The sequence below is a fragment of the Vigna radiata genome, chromosome 4 (genome assembly GCF_000741045.1).
Source record: "Vigna radiata var. radiata cultivar VC1973A chromosome 4, Vradiata_ver6, whole genome shotgun sequence".
Lineage (NCBI taxonomy): Eukaryota > Viridiplantae > Streptophyta > Magnoliopsida > Fabales > Fabaceae > Vigna > Vigna radiata.
The window spans coordinates 6,629,160-6,647,839 of record NC_028354.1 but is presented as its reverse complement, the minus strand read 5'-3'; the positions used below and the strand labels follow the sequence as shown (position 1 = coordinate 6,647,839).

Here is an 18,680-nt window from a genome sequence, read left to right as displayed (position 1 = left end):
TCTCTGCACAATAGGCTTGTTCAGTTTATCCTCAGGTGATTATTCTGTTACCATGTAGAATCAGATGATTACTCTTCACTTTTGTCAGTATTGTAAATTACTTCACAGGATTACTGTTTGTAATGCATACACAACATGATATAAAATATAGCTTTTTCTTCCCCTCGTTTGATTCTGCTTATAATCAATGTTGTTGATGAAAGCTGATATTTTAAATACATTAGACAAGGCCAAAATATCTCTAGTCAAGGATAATAGCAAATTTGATGAAAGCTAATAAGGCCAAAATATAACAAAATTGTGAGTAATCAAAATTTGAAAAGAATCTCTCTAATAGAAAACAATTAACATGGTCCCAACCTGGAATCGGAAGAAGAAGAATGAAAAAATGTAAAAAAAAAAAATGGAAAACTACTTTCATAACTATTTCATGTACTTCAGAAAGTTCTTTCTGAAAAACATTTCATATAGAGATATTCCAGAAAACTCATTCCAAAAAGCATTATATGAGTTCTAAAATGTTTTTTTTTGAAATTCTCATTTCGAAAAATTATCCCAAAATACATTTCATACGTTTCAAATATTCTGTTCCAAAAAATCATATTTCAAAAATTTCGTTTCAGAAATTTTATTATGGAAATTTTGTTCCGAAAATTCTAGAAAACTGAAAATTCTCAAGATATGTAAACTGAAAGTTACTTTTCTAGAGTAAAGTGGTCATTTCGAAAATTTGAAGGGGTGTTTGAGTTATTATACATGCTTTGAAAAACTTGTTCTGAAAATCTTAGTCAAAAACTTGTTTTGAAAATCATATTCCATAAATATTATTCCAAAAATTTCTTTTTCAAAATTTTTGTTCTAGAAATCATATTGAAAATTTCTTGAAGTTTCTTCCAATGATTTTTGGAATATGTAATCCAAAATTCGTTTTTACACATGGTAAAATTATCATTTTAAAATATAGTGTTATTAGGTATTATGGGGTGCAGGAAGAAAAATTCAATTCTGTGGGCTAGCTTTTCTTATTCACGGGTCTGTTCGCCAATTGCACCGTTATTTGTGGTTTCTTTGAATTGAAGTGAAATAAAAAATGAGAAAAAAATAAATAACATTTGAGTAATAAATCGGTGTTGTTTTAGAGATAGTGATCAAAAGTAAAAAGAAATTGAAAAAAATATATGAAAAAAATTGTATTTCAAATTCAATAATTACTAGTATTTACTTTTTATGTTAAGAAATAATTTGACGGGAAGTTTTATTTCTTTAATTTAAATAAAAAATCATAAATTTATTACTAGGCACATACTACATTTTCATTACCTTTGTAGTTTCAAACCGAATATTTGATTAAGTTAAAAAATTGTAAATAATCCCCTTCAAAAATTGTTAATAATGATAATAATCATATAAATAACTGATTAAATTAGTTTCATCAAACATCATAAACTATTTTTAATTAAGATTTAACAATAAATTGATCATGTATTCACACTAATATATATTGAATTCCAAATCTCGACTATAATATATTTTAATATAAAAATAATAGAATTTAAGGATCACTCAATTTCATAAAATTGATTCAATAATATGATAAAATTTGTTTCAACTTATTAATGCATTTATTTTATTTATAAAATATGTAAAATCTTTAATTATGATTTTATATGTTTTTATTAAATTTAAATAGATAATAATAGAATATCCAATAATTCATATAACATCTTAAACTATTTAATTTTAGTAAAAGTTTTTTTTTCGTATTTTAATTTTAGTGAAAATTAGAATTAATTTCTATTCAAATTTTTGATTTAATTTGATCTTTTTAACTTTAGAAATATGTATTTTTCAATTAAATTTTGTTGAGTTTATTTGACGTTTTAAATACATTTTATAATAATATTTGAGTTATTTATCTAATTTAACATATTTTTGCTTCAATGTTTGTTGACAAATATATTTCAAATGTCAAATAAACTTAATAAAATTTGGTTAAACTAACTAAATCTTCGTATTTTTTAAATTGAGAAATTAAATAAAAAAATTTTAAAGAAAAAATAATTTCAATTTTTACTTAAAATTAAGAGATAAAATATATTTAATTCATTTTTAAGTCCTACAAACTCAATTAGCCAAGATTTACTTTTATAGTTTTTTTAATTAATTTTTTTTGTAATTTTATATTATTTATATATATTAGAAAGATAAATTATATTAAAGTATTTTTACCAACCAATACAAACCAAGACATTTTGATAAATTTTAGGTTTAATACTTATTTTCGTCTCTCGAATGAGGACGCTTGTTTAAAGTGGTCAGTTAGTCCTTTTTTGTTAAGACGTTAAAAATCTAACGGTATAGTTGTCCTTGACCAAAATTTAATGAGCTGGGGAAATTTTTTGACAGAGGGCTAAAAGAAAAGGGATTAGGGTTCGTGCAACTTTGTCCCTACGATGAGAAAAGTGGTTGTGGCAAGACTGAAATGACTTCTTCCCAGGGACGAGATAGCATGAATCAAATTTGGAGTTCTTTAATTGATTAAGAATTGTATATTTGTAATCAATTTCAAGTCATTGTTCTCTTATTTGTGCTTAAGGTTTGTAGTCCTTTAGCTCTTATTATTACAGTGGTTGACAATGGCTTATGAAAGTGGTACCACTTTCTTTACTTGAAATAGTGGTTTACATAGGTTAAATGATACAAGCAGGAAACAAACAACAAGAAGAATGATTATAGTTTGATTAAAAAAAGAAGATTAAAACCTAATAAAGTATTTACTTTTGTAATATCTGAAAATCATGATTACATTTGTTAAGAAACCCTAATTTGGAAAAAGCCCCAATTTTGGAACCCTAAGGAAAATTCCTAATTTTCTAGTGTCCTTCTTTTTTGTTGCTGCTGTGGAAGAACCTTAATGAAAAACCCTTATTCTAAATTGGAGAAACCTTAAATTGGGAAATCCCCAATTTGTTTTTCTCATCTTGTTTCTCGCTAGTTCTTCTCTCGCGTGAGTATCGAAACCTCTAGCCATGGCCGTTTGCTTTGTGCGCAACAATTGAGGTGAGGAAAGTAGTTGTGACGAGACAAGAATCACAAAATTATACCAAGAAAAACACTGACCTCAACTACGCTCTTGAAATTGCACCACTAAGATCCCAATTTCAACACCATTTTCACCATATTCTTCAATCCCAAATCACGAATTGGTTCTAACCTAAATCTCTTTTCCTTTAACCCAACTATATTATTTTCACATCATTAACTTTAATTTTTAAAATTCAAAATTGACACATTATTTTACCATGTTATTTTGTTAGGAGGCAGCAACTGTACCGTTAGATTTTTAACACAATAAACAAAAAGAATTAACTCGAATCGTTTTTACAAAAAATGATAATAAACCTTTTTTAAAACATATGACCACTTTGAACAAACGTCTTGTTACAAGGGATCAAAATAGATATTAAACCTAAATTTTAATAATAAGTTTAGTGCTAGTTACACGCGTATATCCTATGTAACAAATTGAGTCCTTCCTTCTTCAAGAAAATATAAAAAGAATTACACAATAAATATCTTAGTTTTGCAAGTAAAACATTGCCATTTTATTCTATTAATACGTGTATGTCCCTTACAGAGAGAGAGAGAGAGAGAGAGAGAGAGAGAGAGATAAAAATGGCGTAGAGAAGAGGTGGCTTGATTGGTGCGTGCTTGCTGCGAGGAAGCATGATTGCGTTATGTTTCCCTAAACGCTTTTTCAGGTGCATTCCGCGTAAGAAAACCAAGTTCAAATCCTTATGCATTATAATAATCTATTTCTTTATTTATTAATTAATTTCAATCCATTACTAACCCACACTAATATTTTACTTCGTGGGTTGATCTTTAGCACCATAATGCCTTCATTAAGAATATATATGTTGGTGGAGCAATTAGCCTTTTTTCGGTGTTGGTGCTTTGTTTTGTTTACTGAATGCTATTAGATCAGCTTCGTACTCTGTAATCCAACCTTTCATTATTTTCACTTCCTCCTTTCTCTGCCTCACCAACCATTCTGGATCCTTTTCTGTTTTTGATTGTATGTCAAGGCAATGACTCCCTGAAATTCTTCTTATAATCAAATTTACATAACAAACTCTATAATGTTATATCATTTAAGGAGGATAAGTACCATTTACGGTGGTAACAGCAACCACACTATTTGAAATATTCTCCAACACCCTGCCATTCATGGAGAACCATAAGGGTTCATTCAAACAAGTTGGAGATGAAAAATAAGGTATAAAATAATAGTTTCTGAAGAAAATATTTAGTATTGTACCCGCCAGAGCTGTAAGGATCACGCAATCCATTGGAGAATATGATGTTGCTGCCAAACCTGTGGAGAATCAGTTTCAAATCCTGCATTTTGTTTCATATACACCAAAAAGTATTAATATTTTATATCTAATCATATAGCAAACAGTTTTCTATTGAACTATGGAACATTAGTTTAGGAGAATTATATATATATATATATATATATATATATATATATATATATATATATATATATATATATATATATATATATATATATATNTATATATATATATATATATATATATATATATATATATATATATATATATATATATATATATATATATATATATATTTGATGGAAGAAACTTACATAACCCCCATAATATGTGGTGACCCAATGAGGCTGAGGAAGAACACCATATAAGCTACTACACTCATGAACAAATTTCTTCATGTTGAAAGGTGCTGGTGGGAACATTGAATCATTCCTTTCATGACCTATTGGCATAACCATCTCACTGCATGTCTGTTAATGAAGTTAATTAAAGATTAATCAAAAGTAATGAATGTGTAATTTAAAAAAAAATGGATCTGCTATAGAAAAGTTCTAAACAAACCACTCGTATTAGTTCATGTCGAGTTGAATAATTCTTGTGAAGTGGTTAGGTTTGATGATTTCTTTAAAACCATTCAATAGAACCACGAATTTGAAGTTTATAAGGTTTTATAAAAAGGTGTTTAGATTGATGGCTTTCTTTTGAAAAAAGTTCTAATCATACATAACTTTTCTGCATCAATTATAAGTTAGTAGTATAATATGAATGATGAATGTGTTGCCTTTTATAATAATTACTAAAAATTTTATACTTAATATGATTTCTGATACTGATTGAAATTAAGGTTCTTAACGAGACTAAAGAACTTTAATTACCTGCCATCTCCAACCTATGTAAGTTTCAGTTGGACGATTAAATTCATTCATGTCATAACATGAACTATGTCGCATAAGAGCAACAACACCTTCAAATATTTGGCCAAGAATGTCGGTTTTCTTAGCAGCTGCATCAATTGCACTGCATATAACCTTAACTGAGTTTTCAGAAGGGAAATCGTACTGAGCCGCGTCAGTGTAAAACGAGTCTAAGTAGTCCTTCAGTTCAAAACTTTTGTTCAATTTCCTGAAACAGAAAAAACAAAACTATATTAATTTTTTAATCAACTAATTATATAGTTATTAGATGAATAAGATAATGTAGTTGTGCACAAACAAAGCTTACTTGCAAGTTTTAAATCTCTTGCTCAGAATTGAAAGACCATTAGGCTTCTTAGCAATTCTGTCAATTTCAGACCATGATTTACTTATAGTTTGGTAGCAGGTCTCACTAGTTTCCTGAACCATGCAAATTACGCATATCAGTTGCAAACTTTCTAGTTTTAAGTAATAGAAAAATTATCATTTTGAAGGAAAAAAGTTACATATATAGATTAAAAGAATATTACTTTGAAATCCTTTGTCACAATATAGTAGTATCCAGCTTGTGGGGCAATGCCATTGAAGTAAAGAATAGGTGCTGACGAAGCAAGAGCACCAAGAGCAACGTGGGGATACTTTAGGCGAAACCATGATGCAAGCACTACGTAATATATTAATAAGAAGGGAAAGTTAATAAAGCCATACAGACAGCAATGACATGCTGCAATTATGCAGAAGACTATGATTTAAAGTACTGCATGCACGAATAATCTGATATACATGTAGTTACTGATATTTATCCATCAACAATATAATACCATAAATGAATTCATGTTAAAAAGTATAATATATACTGTATATGTAGTACTTCTTACTTCCACCATAAGAGCCTCCCATAACAATAATGGGAGAATTCTGAGCAGACAAAGTTTTCTTGATGTGTAGAAGCACAGCAGCATAATCTGCTATTGCTTGGGCTGAGTTAAAGTAGCCGAGAGTGGTTGCATTTCTCATAGCTTCTTCCCTTGACCCAAATGGTATTGATTTCCCATAGTACCTATGCTGTTTACAAATATATATATATATATATATATATATATATATATATATATATATATATATATATATATATATATTAGATAAAAGTTAATAGAATATGAGTATTACTGAAAAAATATTAGACTATGTTTAACTGATGAATAATGGTGTTATCTTGATTGCATGTACTTACCTCAATGTAAACAATAAGAGCTCTGAACTGAGGAGCTATGTCTCTGGGAAAGCCAACAGCGGATACATCACCATCAAGTGGTGCTTCTGCACCAAAGAATGCAAAAATGGGTGCATTTGATTTTGCTCCACCCCAGTACTTGAAATCGATGACATATCTTTGCTGGAAAGTATGGTAGCTGTCAGGTCTGTAGTTGAAGTGATCGAGCCTTTGGGTATAGTAATATGTTTTGAGATCATCTGATAAGTTTGATGAAGAATAACTTATCTCCTTGCTTCTCCGCCATGCTCCTAACCTTGGAATTTTGAAAGCATACACATTAACTGAAATAGTCAGCATGAACAATAAAAGCCATTGAAATGTGTGCAAAATGCTTCCCATGGCTAAATGAGTTTCGGACTATATCCTGGTTTGACTACAATGATTTGAGCTTGTATAATGCAAGCATTTATATATATATATATATATATATATATATATATATATATATAAATAAATGACACTTTTGAAAATTATAATATTGATTATATTGATTTGAGTTTATAGAAATATGATTATAAGTATTTAATTTTATAAAACTAAATGATAACAGTTTTTTATATAACTGGAATGTATTTAAATTTTCTATATATTTTTAATAAAATAAATTAAAATTAAAATTTAATACATATATTTAATTTTATAAAATTAAATAATAATATTTTAATTGCTTTTGTAATTGGAATGTATTTAAATTTTCTATATAGTTTTGTTTTTAAATAAAATAAAGTATAATAACGATTTCATACAAGCATTAATTTTATAAAATTAAAAAATAATGTTTTAATTATTTTTATAATTGAAATGTATTTAATTTTTTTTATATATTATTAATATAATAAATTGTATATAATTATTTTAAACAATACATTATGATTGATTAAGTCAAAATTAAGAATTCAAATTCAATTTTAAACTTGATATCGTGTGATGTGTTGGGGGACTTTTGGGGTTTAAACTCATTGGGGTTTAAACTCAACGGACGTAAAATTTTTAATCAAAATCGTCATATCATATATATATATATATATATGATAGAGCTTTATTTATTATTTATATGTTTACTATATATTTATTTTTTTTATTTATACTGTTTAGTATTATTTTTTATTATTATTATTTATATTTATTATAATTTTTTATCATTTATTATTAATATTTATATATTTATTATCATTTATTATTATTTATAAGGTTAAATATATTTGTGATTCTTAAACTTTAAAGATTTCTTATAAATTTTTATATATTTTAATTCTAAACTTTAAAAACGAATGGATATACTTCTTTAAAGTAACACATTTAAAATTATAATATGTGAAACAACATAAACAAATTTGTCATCAATTTAAAATTTAGTTTTACACATTATAAAAATTTAACATAATAAAATTAACATAGCTATATCTATTCAGTTTTAAATTTTAGGATGTATGAAAAACTAATTTCAATTTTACATCAAATAAAAGTAGGCGACAAATTATATTTCACTTTTTTATATATACATTTTTTTTTTCTAATGTTTATTATTATTAGTTATTATTTATTATAATACATGATCATTTATTACGATTTATTTTATTATATGTATTTATACTATTTATATTTATTATTATCAATTATTATTTATATTTATATATTTATCATGAATTGTTTTTATCATTTATATTTATAAAATAAGGAGACAAGACTGGAAACCATTATACAAAAAATTCTTGAAGAAGAACATAGTAAAAAAATTAAGTGTTGAATTAAAATCATATTAAGCCATAAACAGTCAAAACCACTAAAAGTTTTTACCCATTCAGGAGATTGTTTGAGTCAAACAACAATCCCTAAACTGTGTCAAGAACAAATTTCTTATCACACCTCATTGTAGCACAAATTTGGCAACGCATGCAATGCTCATGGTGAAAAACCTAGTAACATTTGTCGTGTAGTGCGAAGAATTCAACCCATACAGAAGAAAGAAGACAACCAAGATAAAATAATAATAAAAAATAAACTTTTATATATTTTTTTTAAAAATGAATAGGAAATTACTAAAATAATAGTAAACTATGCTACAGCTATATGAAGCTATGTTATACCATGGATGCAAGAAAAAATTACTTAAAATTGAAATCTTTGCAAATAAAAGTTCATTGTAGTTTAAGGTAAGCATAAAAAGATGTGGATTCAGCTAAGATCTGACTCATGCATTCGATTATTAGTACTTAAAATTCAATAATTCTCTTAACAAAACTTTTAGAGAAGGTAGATTAACATAAACTCGATTAGATGAAAGTATTATAGTTTATTAAAAAATATATATTTTGCATATAAATTTTATAAAATAACTAAATTTTCTTACAAATATATACCAAATAAATTCTCAGTAAATTGAATCTTTTAAATAATGATATTTAGTTACTTGGAGAACAAGTAAGACTATGAGTAAATTCCATTAACAATAAAAGTACGATATACTATATATGTGTTTATTAGGATAAAAAATAAAAATTTGGAATAGAATATGATTGTTTTACCTATAAATACATAATAGAACAAAATATAAAAAGTATGTTTTCATTAGGATAACAAATTCACCTAGAATAATTGCTAATAATATATAGTATATGGTTTTATTGAAAAAACTAAATCCTCTAGATTTGGGCTAGAATAATTCTTAATATCATTGTAGTAATGGTAGTGGCGTGAGGGTTTAAACCTACCAAATCTACAATATTCAGATAATGTTACCCAACAAAAAAGTCCATGGATTTTATGCAGGAAAAGGTGGTTTAACTCTTTATGGTATGAATTACTGCTTCAACGTTGGCATAATGATAGCATCCAATAACAACTATGTGGTGAAATTCTGTGGGAAATCGTGAAGAAAGAAAAGTATTCAATTCAACAGTAAAATGAAAATACTTTTTTTAAATATAACCACACCAATTTACTTTTTAGTACTAAAGAGTCTCTTATCAATAAAAATATTTTATGTATATATAAATTTACGTTCATTTCTTGTTTTATTTGATATGAAACTTTATTTGTATCAACAGTTAGAAATTTTATAAACTAATTTTATGAGTTAAATTAGACCTAAAATTCATTCCTAAATACTATTTAACCAATTTTAAATATTAAAAAAAAATTATTACCACATTCTACCTATAACCAGAATGAACAATGTTACTTTTATTTTGATAAAAATAGTGGCAACAACTGCTAGTGGACACAAATTAAGCACACCATCTTCTTTCTCTTGGTATAGGCATAATTGCACTTTGTTATCATTTCCTTCGTAAATTTTTAATTTGCTTTAATACCATATTTTATCATTTATTATTATTTTTTGTAAATTTTATTAATATTTTTTTACATTTAATTTGACGAGGAAGATTCATTAGGATATTTGATAATACTGAAATGTGAAACAAATTTATTTAGGATGTTAATACCATTTTCAAGAAAAAATAAAATAAAATTTAAGTTTTTCTTTTTTATGTATTATTCAATTTTATTTTTATTTAACATGAAATTTAAATTTACATTTGTGTGTAGCAAAATATTAATTTGCTATAAAATTGAATTGATGTATTAAATTTGTTATAATATTAATTCGCATTCGAATATACAATTTTAAGTATTACATAGTTTGTTCGGTCCAATTTTGGTTTTGCATATTGCGAGAATTATTTACTCTAAATAATGATTTTGTTTATGATAAAACTTCATGTAAAATTATGCAAAAAAAAGTGCACAACATATTTTTTTTAGAAGCATCGTTGTAGTGCTTTTTTTTTAAAAAAAAAAATCCAAATAGGGTTTTTTTTTTAAAAATTACGATTTTTTTAAAAAAATATTATTTAAATAGGTTTTTTTTAAAATTATGAAAATAAATAAGTCGTGTAAAAATGAAAAATGATACTTTGAAACACATAATTTTTTATATTCATTTGCCACTATCTTTTCTTACTTTTTATTCTTTTCTTTCTTGAAAAAAATACAAAAGTTTACACTTTTATAATCATTTTACTTTTGTACTATGTATCAAACGAATGTAAAAGTATCTCATGATACCATTACTTTGTAAAAATTATATGATTTTACTATAAAATTATAAAATCATATCGATATGATATGGTTTCAGCGCAAAACATTTTTAAAATTGTAGTCACGTCAAGATGATATGACTTTAATTCAAACATTTTAAATCAAGGTCATGTCAATCTCATACAATTTCTACAAAATTGAACTAAAATAATATCATATTAGTACGACTTTAGTTTAAAATACATTAAATTAAAATTATTTCATCTTGGCACGACTTCAACTTAAAAATACTTTACACTAAAGTCATACAACTCTAACATGGTTCTTTTACACTAAAGTCATACCAAATTAACACAACTCCTTCACAATAAAGTCATGCCAACTTATCACAACTTGCTTGTTTTTTTAATTTTTAAAATACTGTATCTATTTCAATAATTTGAAAAAACTTATACTAAAATCGTACAATCCTGACACGACTCCTTCACAATGAAATCATATTAGCATGAGACGACTGGTTTATTTTTATATTTTTCTTTAAAACCGTGTTGATGATTTTGATAAAAAAAAATTACATCATTTTAGTGTTTTATCCATTTTTTTCAGTTACTCAAACATGCTTTGAGTTGTAGCTAAAAAACCATATAAAGAAGAGTGAATTACATATTACATCATGTACTAAATACAAATAGATTTGTAAATATTTAAACAGCAGATATTTTAGATTCAATAATAATAAAGAAAAAAAGAGTCTGAGTATATTTTCTTATGACAAAATTATGAAAATCACGATATCAACATGTATATAGCATTTAGCTACACCGCATAACCCTCCCAAACATGCACTGATATTCCTAAACATGCACTAAGTATGTTCTGAGCAACAATGATAGATATGCACATGAATCACAATGTTTTTTCAACTCAATTACTATGTGGACTAGTGGAGCCTCATGAGGTGAAAAGCTCAATTATGGTAACCAGATTAAGATTATATTAGATTACATTAGGTAGCTGACTTTTTATTTTCTCCTGTTTTATTATAAAAGGGATCAATCATATTTGGTGCTCTTATCTTTATTGCAATGATGGAAGACATTTTTGGTACTAAAGATGGTGCTTCAATGAAAACAATGAAGAAAGTGGAAGAAGAATGAGAATTACACTAACCCAAGGGAAATGTGAACAACAAAGAGAATAATTAAATTAACACAATCACATACATTAATATGTAGTTCAATATTAAGAACTAGACTTTAAGTCCAATTCAACCAAGACACTTTCTTCATGAGGTATAGACATCTCGAACGTGATAGTAGAAATGGATGGTCTCACAAAACCGACTTGTATGAAAAGGTTTGCACCTCACTTATATACATATATATTATAAATTGGTTTTATCTCTAATTGATGTGGGACTTCTAACATGCAATGAGAATTTTCTTTTATAAGATGGAAGCTTTTGAGCTCCAACATTTCCATTTTGATACAATCAGAAAACACCACCATGTTGTAATGGTCCGAGTTTTGATGCACTTGGGCCATTGGTGACAGTGTGAGTAAACCAGCAATGTGCTATTCACATGTTCATTGTAATCATGGCCACTCAGCCATAAAGAAATTCACAAGGTTTAATTTCCAACGATAAATGTATAGTGGACACGCTCTATGCTTTCTAAAAGTATAACATAAACAAGTGAATGTGTCAATGCACATTCTTCTTATATCCACCATAGATATATGTTCAATTCAGATGCAGGAAAAAGCTTCTTTCCCCCAAATTTTTCATTCTTCATGATAAAATCACCCATTTTTTGCTTCTCATTAAAGCATTGTGCTTTCCTATATCAGTACTCTGCATCTCCAATACTTAAAGTTTTCAAACAATATATCATCAGAATTGTTTTGGGAACTCTTACTAAAGTTATGTATTCTTTGTTTAATTGATATGACAAGAGTATTATATACTTCTCAATATCTACATACCTTAATTAGATACAATATAGTATACAGAAAGAAACTAATTATTTTTTATATATACATATATCCTATAACTAAGTATTATATTTTTTTATTTATAATATAAACTATTTTAATGATCAATAATTTTTACTTTATAAATTAGTATCTAAATAGGTATTTATAGCGATTAATTATTTTTTAGTAATTAAAATTGATTATTATTTAAAAATTTTGTTGTGAAATTTATTTTGAAGAGGATAAAAGTTTTGTCTCAAATGTTAGGAAGAGTATCATTTACTAAGTATTTCTAACTTAAGCAAAAATTTTGTCTCAAGTCATTAAGTAAGAGTATCATTTCTTTTACTTTATTAAGTGATTAGTCTAATGGCCTACTTAACAAAATTATTTTTGTTTAAATGAAAATTTTGTTTGATGTCTTTATTTAAATTATTTTTCGTGGTTTGTTAACATAGGTGTTGTGTATACGTATCTTTATATGTAAAAATTGTTGAATTGTGTTTGAATGATTATGAATTTAATTCAAGAGAGTTTTTTATGTGTGTATGTATGTATAGAGTAGAAATACAAATAACAAATGATTATGAATTTAATTTATGTGAGTTTTGAAGATATTTGATTAACGATTTTTTCTGCCATGATTTTGTTTATATTGAGTTAAAAAAGAATATTGAAAATTGTGTAAACTCTCACATTTGTTTAATTTAATATAAAATGTAATATTAATAAATAAAATGGATAAGCTAAGTAAAAACAGAAAAAAATTATATATATATATATATATATATATATATATATATATATATATATAGATAGATAGATAATTTAAGTATTTTTTATATTTAAATAGTTGCTATATAGTACTTTTTTATAGATAATTAAATATAACCTGGAAACTATTTTTTAGGTGAAAAAAATTGTTGTATTAATTATTTATTATAAATTAATAAATGTGGCCACAAACGACATGTATCGATTTGTTATCCAACTTAAAATTAATGAGATATTTATAAGATATATAAAAATTTCAATAAACAAATAATCTAATGTAAACTGAATTTAGAAGAAAAAAAATTAACATAGCTGTTTTATTAATATTTTGATACAACACATATTTTTTTATTATTCATTACTGTATTAAACATAAACTAGATTTACGGTTAATAACTGAACTAATCTGAATGTAGATTAAAAGTTATTGAATCATTACGTTTTCAGTTTTTGAATTTGAATTTAATGGATAGGAGTATCTTTTAAAATATTCGAGAATATGATTTTACTTACCAAAACAATGGTGAATCACGCACCGGCAAATAATAGATAATCCAAAAACAGAAAAACTTCGAGAAATTGAAACTTTAACTTGCGATTTGCAAGTTCCTCACTGCAAAACCATCATCCTCGTCGTTAATCATTAACAAAACCAAATCGCATCTCGCAAAAAAAATGAAATCCTAGTTTGAAATCCTCACACAATCCTCCTTCATAGCTTAATCACGTCACCATAGCTTCTCCATTGCACCACAACGGTGAATCACCTACAAATCGAAACCAACAAGAAATCGCTATCTCACAAGCTTTACGCAAACCTCATCTTCTATAGGAAATCTCACGCATGACCTTTATTAGCTTCTTTAACTTGCAAAAAGAAAAAAACCACAAAACCCAATTATGCGCCATCATGATAAAACCAGCAACCACCAAAACACCTTCTCCGTGTCTTCGCGGCACAAGATTCCCCTATGCATCAGAACCTTAATTTGGGTGAAAAATTGCATGTCAACCACTAAAATTAATCAAGAATGACATCCAAAAAAATGTTACAACTCAACAGATCTTGATATCCTTTCTTAATACTTAATGAAAATGACTTAATTTTTTTTAATTTACAAAGTTTAGGATCTGTTTTAAATGGAAGGATCAAATTGAGATTTCTAACGAAATATGAGGACCATTCGAGAATTTAAACCAATAAATAATTTTTTTAAATTAAAATAGTTATTTTTATTAATTTTACTTATTTTTTAAATTACAAAAAATCATTTTAATGTTATTAGTTTTTATTATTATAAAGAATATGAACAAGTGTGCATGTATTTTTACTGCTTTAAAAAATAAAATGGACAAGTTAAGTAAAAAGAGAAAAAAAAAAAAAAAATATATATATATATATATATATATATATATATATATATATATATATATATAAAAGTTAATTATTTTTTATACTTATTATACAGTACTTTTAATTTAGTATAAATTATAGATAAGTAAATACGACCTTGAAACTATTTTTTAGGTTAAAATTAACGTATTATATCTTGGGCAAATAATTTTTTATTTGACAATTCATAGTTAGAGTTTATCAGAGTTTAAAATGAATAAACTTTTATTATTTTAGTCTATAATTTTTCTAGGAAGACTTATGAGTATGATCACCTCTGAGTACAGATAATTATGTTAAACATATTTTTCATTCCAATAAAAATATGCGATACTTATCATCTTATTACAAAAATATTAGGAAAATGTAAAATTTAATTTCTTAAAAATAAAGAAACTGGATAGCATATTTTCATAATCATCTAACGAAAAAAAGAAAATTATTATCTTACATTCTCAAAAGTGACAAGAAAATTATGTGAAAATATCAGTGATGAAAATGCTCTATTATTTCATTAAGAAAAACTTATTTTCATCTTTGATCTACCATTTTATGGTCTCATTAAGTGCTAGAAGATCATCATAATACTGTGTGATCCACCCTTTCATGATCTTTATCTCTTTGTTCCTCATTTCAACCAACCATTCTGGATCACTATGATTTACATTTGCACCCATAATATCCAAGCAGTGAGATCCTGAAAAAGTATCATTGGTCAAAGGTTGAAGTAGATTTTCAACTTTTTCTTCCTCCCAAACAAAATTGGGCCAAAGGCCCATTCTATGTATTTTTCTATATAATAAATGTGGGTTGTTGCTTTCTGCACCTATCAAATTTCTCTCTTCACCCCATCACAAAGATTTCTCATGATAAATTTCAAAGTGATGGGAGTGATAGAATGCTGGGAGAAATTTAACAGGAAGAAAGCAATAGCATAAGTGTTGACTTTTTATTTGGAGAAAAGTTATAACCATAAAAGTTATTTTTATTTTTTAAAGTGGGATAAAATGATCATTTGGTTCATTTAATTTTGAAAAATTATATTCTATTAAAGAGAGAATTGAAATACAGGAACAGAATTCCAAGTCATACCATTAACTGCATGGATGGCGACAACAGTGTCTGATATGTTTTCCAGAACCCTGAATTTATTAATACAAGATTTATACAAAAGTTGTTTTAGAATATTGTTCTTAAACAAATTACCAAGGTAATTATCAATTAATTTAGATAATTAAGATAATTAATTACCCGCCACTGCTGTAAGGGTCTCGTAGTCCATTAGAGAAGATGATGTTGCTACCAAACTTTTGAAGGCTCAACTTTATATTCTGTCATCACCCACCACACAATTAAACACAACCAATAATAATCTTACAACTAAAAAATATATTTAACTCTTAATAATCTTCGTATAAAAAATGAGTTTCTTTATATCGATTATATCTTTTGTCTAAAACGAAATTATATAATATGTATACAAGTTTTTTTGAGAAAATTTATCACAAAGAGATAAGCTTAACTCACTTAGAAGATTAATACTATCTTCAATCCAAAATTCTAAAATAAAATTTATGAATCATTTTTTTTATATATTATTTATTTTTTCAATTTTACAAGTGAAATTTAAGATCATACTTAATTTTTTATTATTTCGAGAAAAAAAAACAGAAACTTACATGACCACCATAGTAAGTAGTGACCCAATGGGGACGAGGTGAGACACCATAAAGCTTCTTGCAGTCATTGGCAAAACTCTTGAAGCTAAAAGGATCGGGTTGGAACATGGAATTGTTTCCTATGCCTATAGGTATCACAATTTCGCTACATGTCTGAATAAAATGCATACAGAAGTTCAAGTCCACACAAATTTGATTTTACAAAGTTCCCCCACATACTGAAAGTGAAAATGATTTCTTTTTGGTGTGTGTTATATAATCTGTAATTTAGAAATAAAATGATAAAAGAAAAATGATGCAATATGATCTTTACCTGCCATCTCCAACCCAGAGTTGTCTCAGATAGATTAGAAGGAGCATTAACTTTGCAAGTGGTGTTTCCCCTTAAAGCCACCACCCCTGCATATATCTTACTCAATATATCACTCCCAAATGAACCTTTATCAATGCCACCACAAATCACTGTTACAGGATATCTTGGTGGATGATTGTATTGAGCAGCAGAAGCATACATATTAATCAGGTATTCTTTCAACTCATAAGACTTGTTTAAGGGTCTGTAACAAGTGACACAGTGAATTTCATTATCATTTTCATGAATTTCAGGCAAGAAACAACATCAATCAACATAAGATATTAATACCTCTTTCTATCCAAGACCTTAAAACAATAAATTAACCAGTCATTTTAACATAACGTGTACTTAGATTCTTATCTTTGGAATTCTAACCGAAACTTCGAATATTAAGAAGAGTGTTTATACCTGCAAGTATTGAATCTCTGGCTAAGAAGGGAAAGACCCTTTGGCTGAGAAGCTACACTGTCAATTTCAGACCACGACTGCAATATAGTTTGGTAGCATGTTTCACTGGCTTCCTGCATAAACCAACTCATCATTATTAAGTCAATTTTTTTGTGGTATTATTTTATGATAAAATTAAATATTAAAATCAAAACATGGTAAATTACTCTAAAATCCCTTGAAACAACAGAGTAGTAACCATCTTGTGGTGTAATATCATCAAAGTAGAGGATTGGAGCTGATGAAGCCAGAGCACCAATGGCCATGTGAGGATATTTGAGCCTAAACCACGAAGCAAGCACTGCATGTGATATAATAAACAAAATCAGCAACATTTATAGAAATAAACAGCAGTAACATAGAGTACATAAGTAGAATAGTAAGAATGTTTAAGGGACTAATTACTTCCACCGTATGATCCTCCAATCACAATCACCGGAGAATTTGGTGCATGTAATGTCTTCTTAACATGTAAGAGAAGTGATGCATAATCTGCTATAGCCTGAGCTGAGTTGAAATATCCAATGGTTCTTGCATTCTTAAATGCTTCTTCTCTTGATCCAAATGGTACTGATTTCCCATAATAACGGTGCTGATGAGGAAGTTAAGGGTTGCTATCTGTCAGACTGAATGTATATATTTGAATATTGAAAAAAGAAAAGAGTTATATATAAAATTGAATACCTCTATGTATAGCAAGAGAGCATTAAAGGAAGCAGCGTTATCAGTGAGGAATGCTACGCCTTCTGGGGAATAATCTATTGCTTCTTCTGCACCTAAATAGGCAAATATTGGAGCACTAGAATTGGCACCAGCCCAGTACTTGAAATTGATGAGATATCTTTGTTGAAAAGTTTTGTAACTTTGGGGCCTATAGTTGAAGTGATCAAGAAGCTGTTTGTAGTAAAATGTGTTAATGTTATCTGTAGAAATTTTTGCATCAAAAGTTGCAGGGTGGTGCAAGCTTGTATCCCATGTAGGAATAGGACTCAACCTTGGAATTTTCACAGAATGTGTTGAAGTGAAATACATGAGAAAACTAAAAAGAAGGCATTGAAACAGCAAGGACTGGTTTTCCATTGTAAGAAAGGAGAATATCGGTGTCTTTGATGATCTTTCCTATTTTAGATACCAAGTGAATATTTTGTGGTATATATATACACTTGATAATCTATACTATTATTTCTTCTTCTTTTTTTCACATTTTTTATTTTTATTTTTATCCTTTAAATAAATACTTTTTTTAATTACAATAATTACTTAAAGTGATATTTTTTTATTTAAATTTAATCATTTTTAAGCTTAAATTAATTATATATAATAAAATTATAAAATTATTTATATTTATCTTTTATAATTATAATAATAATATTAAATTTATTATTTTTTGTTATTATAGAAAAGTAGACACACGTAACATTGGTATTATTTTTAAAAATAAATTTTAAACATAATTTTAATTT

At 26.6% G+C, this 18,680-nt stretch overlaps 2 protein-coding genes across 3 annotated transcripts; both read right to left on the bottom strand.

Moving 5' to 3' along the window:
• Window positions 1–3,463: 3,463 nt before the first annotated feature.
• On the bottom strand, window positions 3,464–6,936 carry LOC106758851 (lysosomal Pro-X carboxypeptidase). The gene is made up of 9 exons (XM_014641849.2): window positions 6,510–6,936; window positions 6,154–6,340; window positions 5,806–5,939; window positions 5,583–5,695; window positions 5,237–5,483; window positions 4,676–4,831; window positions 4,322–4,401; window positions 4,172–4,221; window positions 3,464–4,099 (listed from the first exon to the last, which is right to left on the bottom strand). The coding sequence occupies exons 1-9, from the start codon at window positions 6,888–6,890 to the stop codon at window positions 3,933–3,935; spliced, it is 1,515 nt and encodes a 504-aa protein (XP_014497335.1). The 5' UTR covers window positions 6,891–6,936; the 3' UTR covers window positions 3,464–3,932.
• A 6,986-nt stretch (window positions 6,937–13,922) lies between these two features.
• On the bottom strand, window positions 13,923–18,358 carry LOC106758943 (lysosomal Pro-X carboxypeptidase-like). 2 transcript variants are annotated; one of them, XM_014641957.2, is made up of 10 exons: window positions 17,902–18,358; window positions 17,623–17,809; window positions 17,385–17,518; window positions 17,179–17,291; window positions 16,729–16,972; window positions 16,416–16,568; window positions 15,988–16,067; window positions 15,829–15,878; window positions 15,283–15,433; window positions 13,923–14,326 (listed from the first exon to the last, which is right to left on the bottom strand). In XM_014641957.2, exons 1-10 carry the CDS (start codon window positions 18,295–18,297, stop codon window positions 14,320–14,322), a joined length of 1,515 nt encoding a protein of 504 aa, XP_014497443.1. In that variant the 5' UTR covers window positions 18,298–18,358; the 3' UTR covers window positions 13,923–14,319. The 2 variants fall into 2 exon arrangements, with proteins under 2 accessions (XP_014497443.1, XP_014497442.1); XM_014641956.2 differs by having other exon boundaries at window positions 13,923–14,312.
• Between the last annotated feature and the right edge of the window lie 322 nt (window positions 18,359–18,680).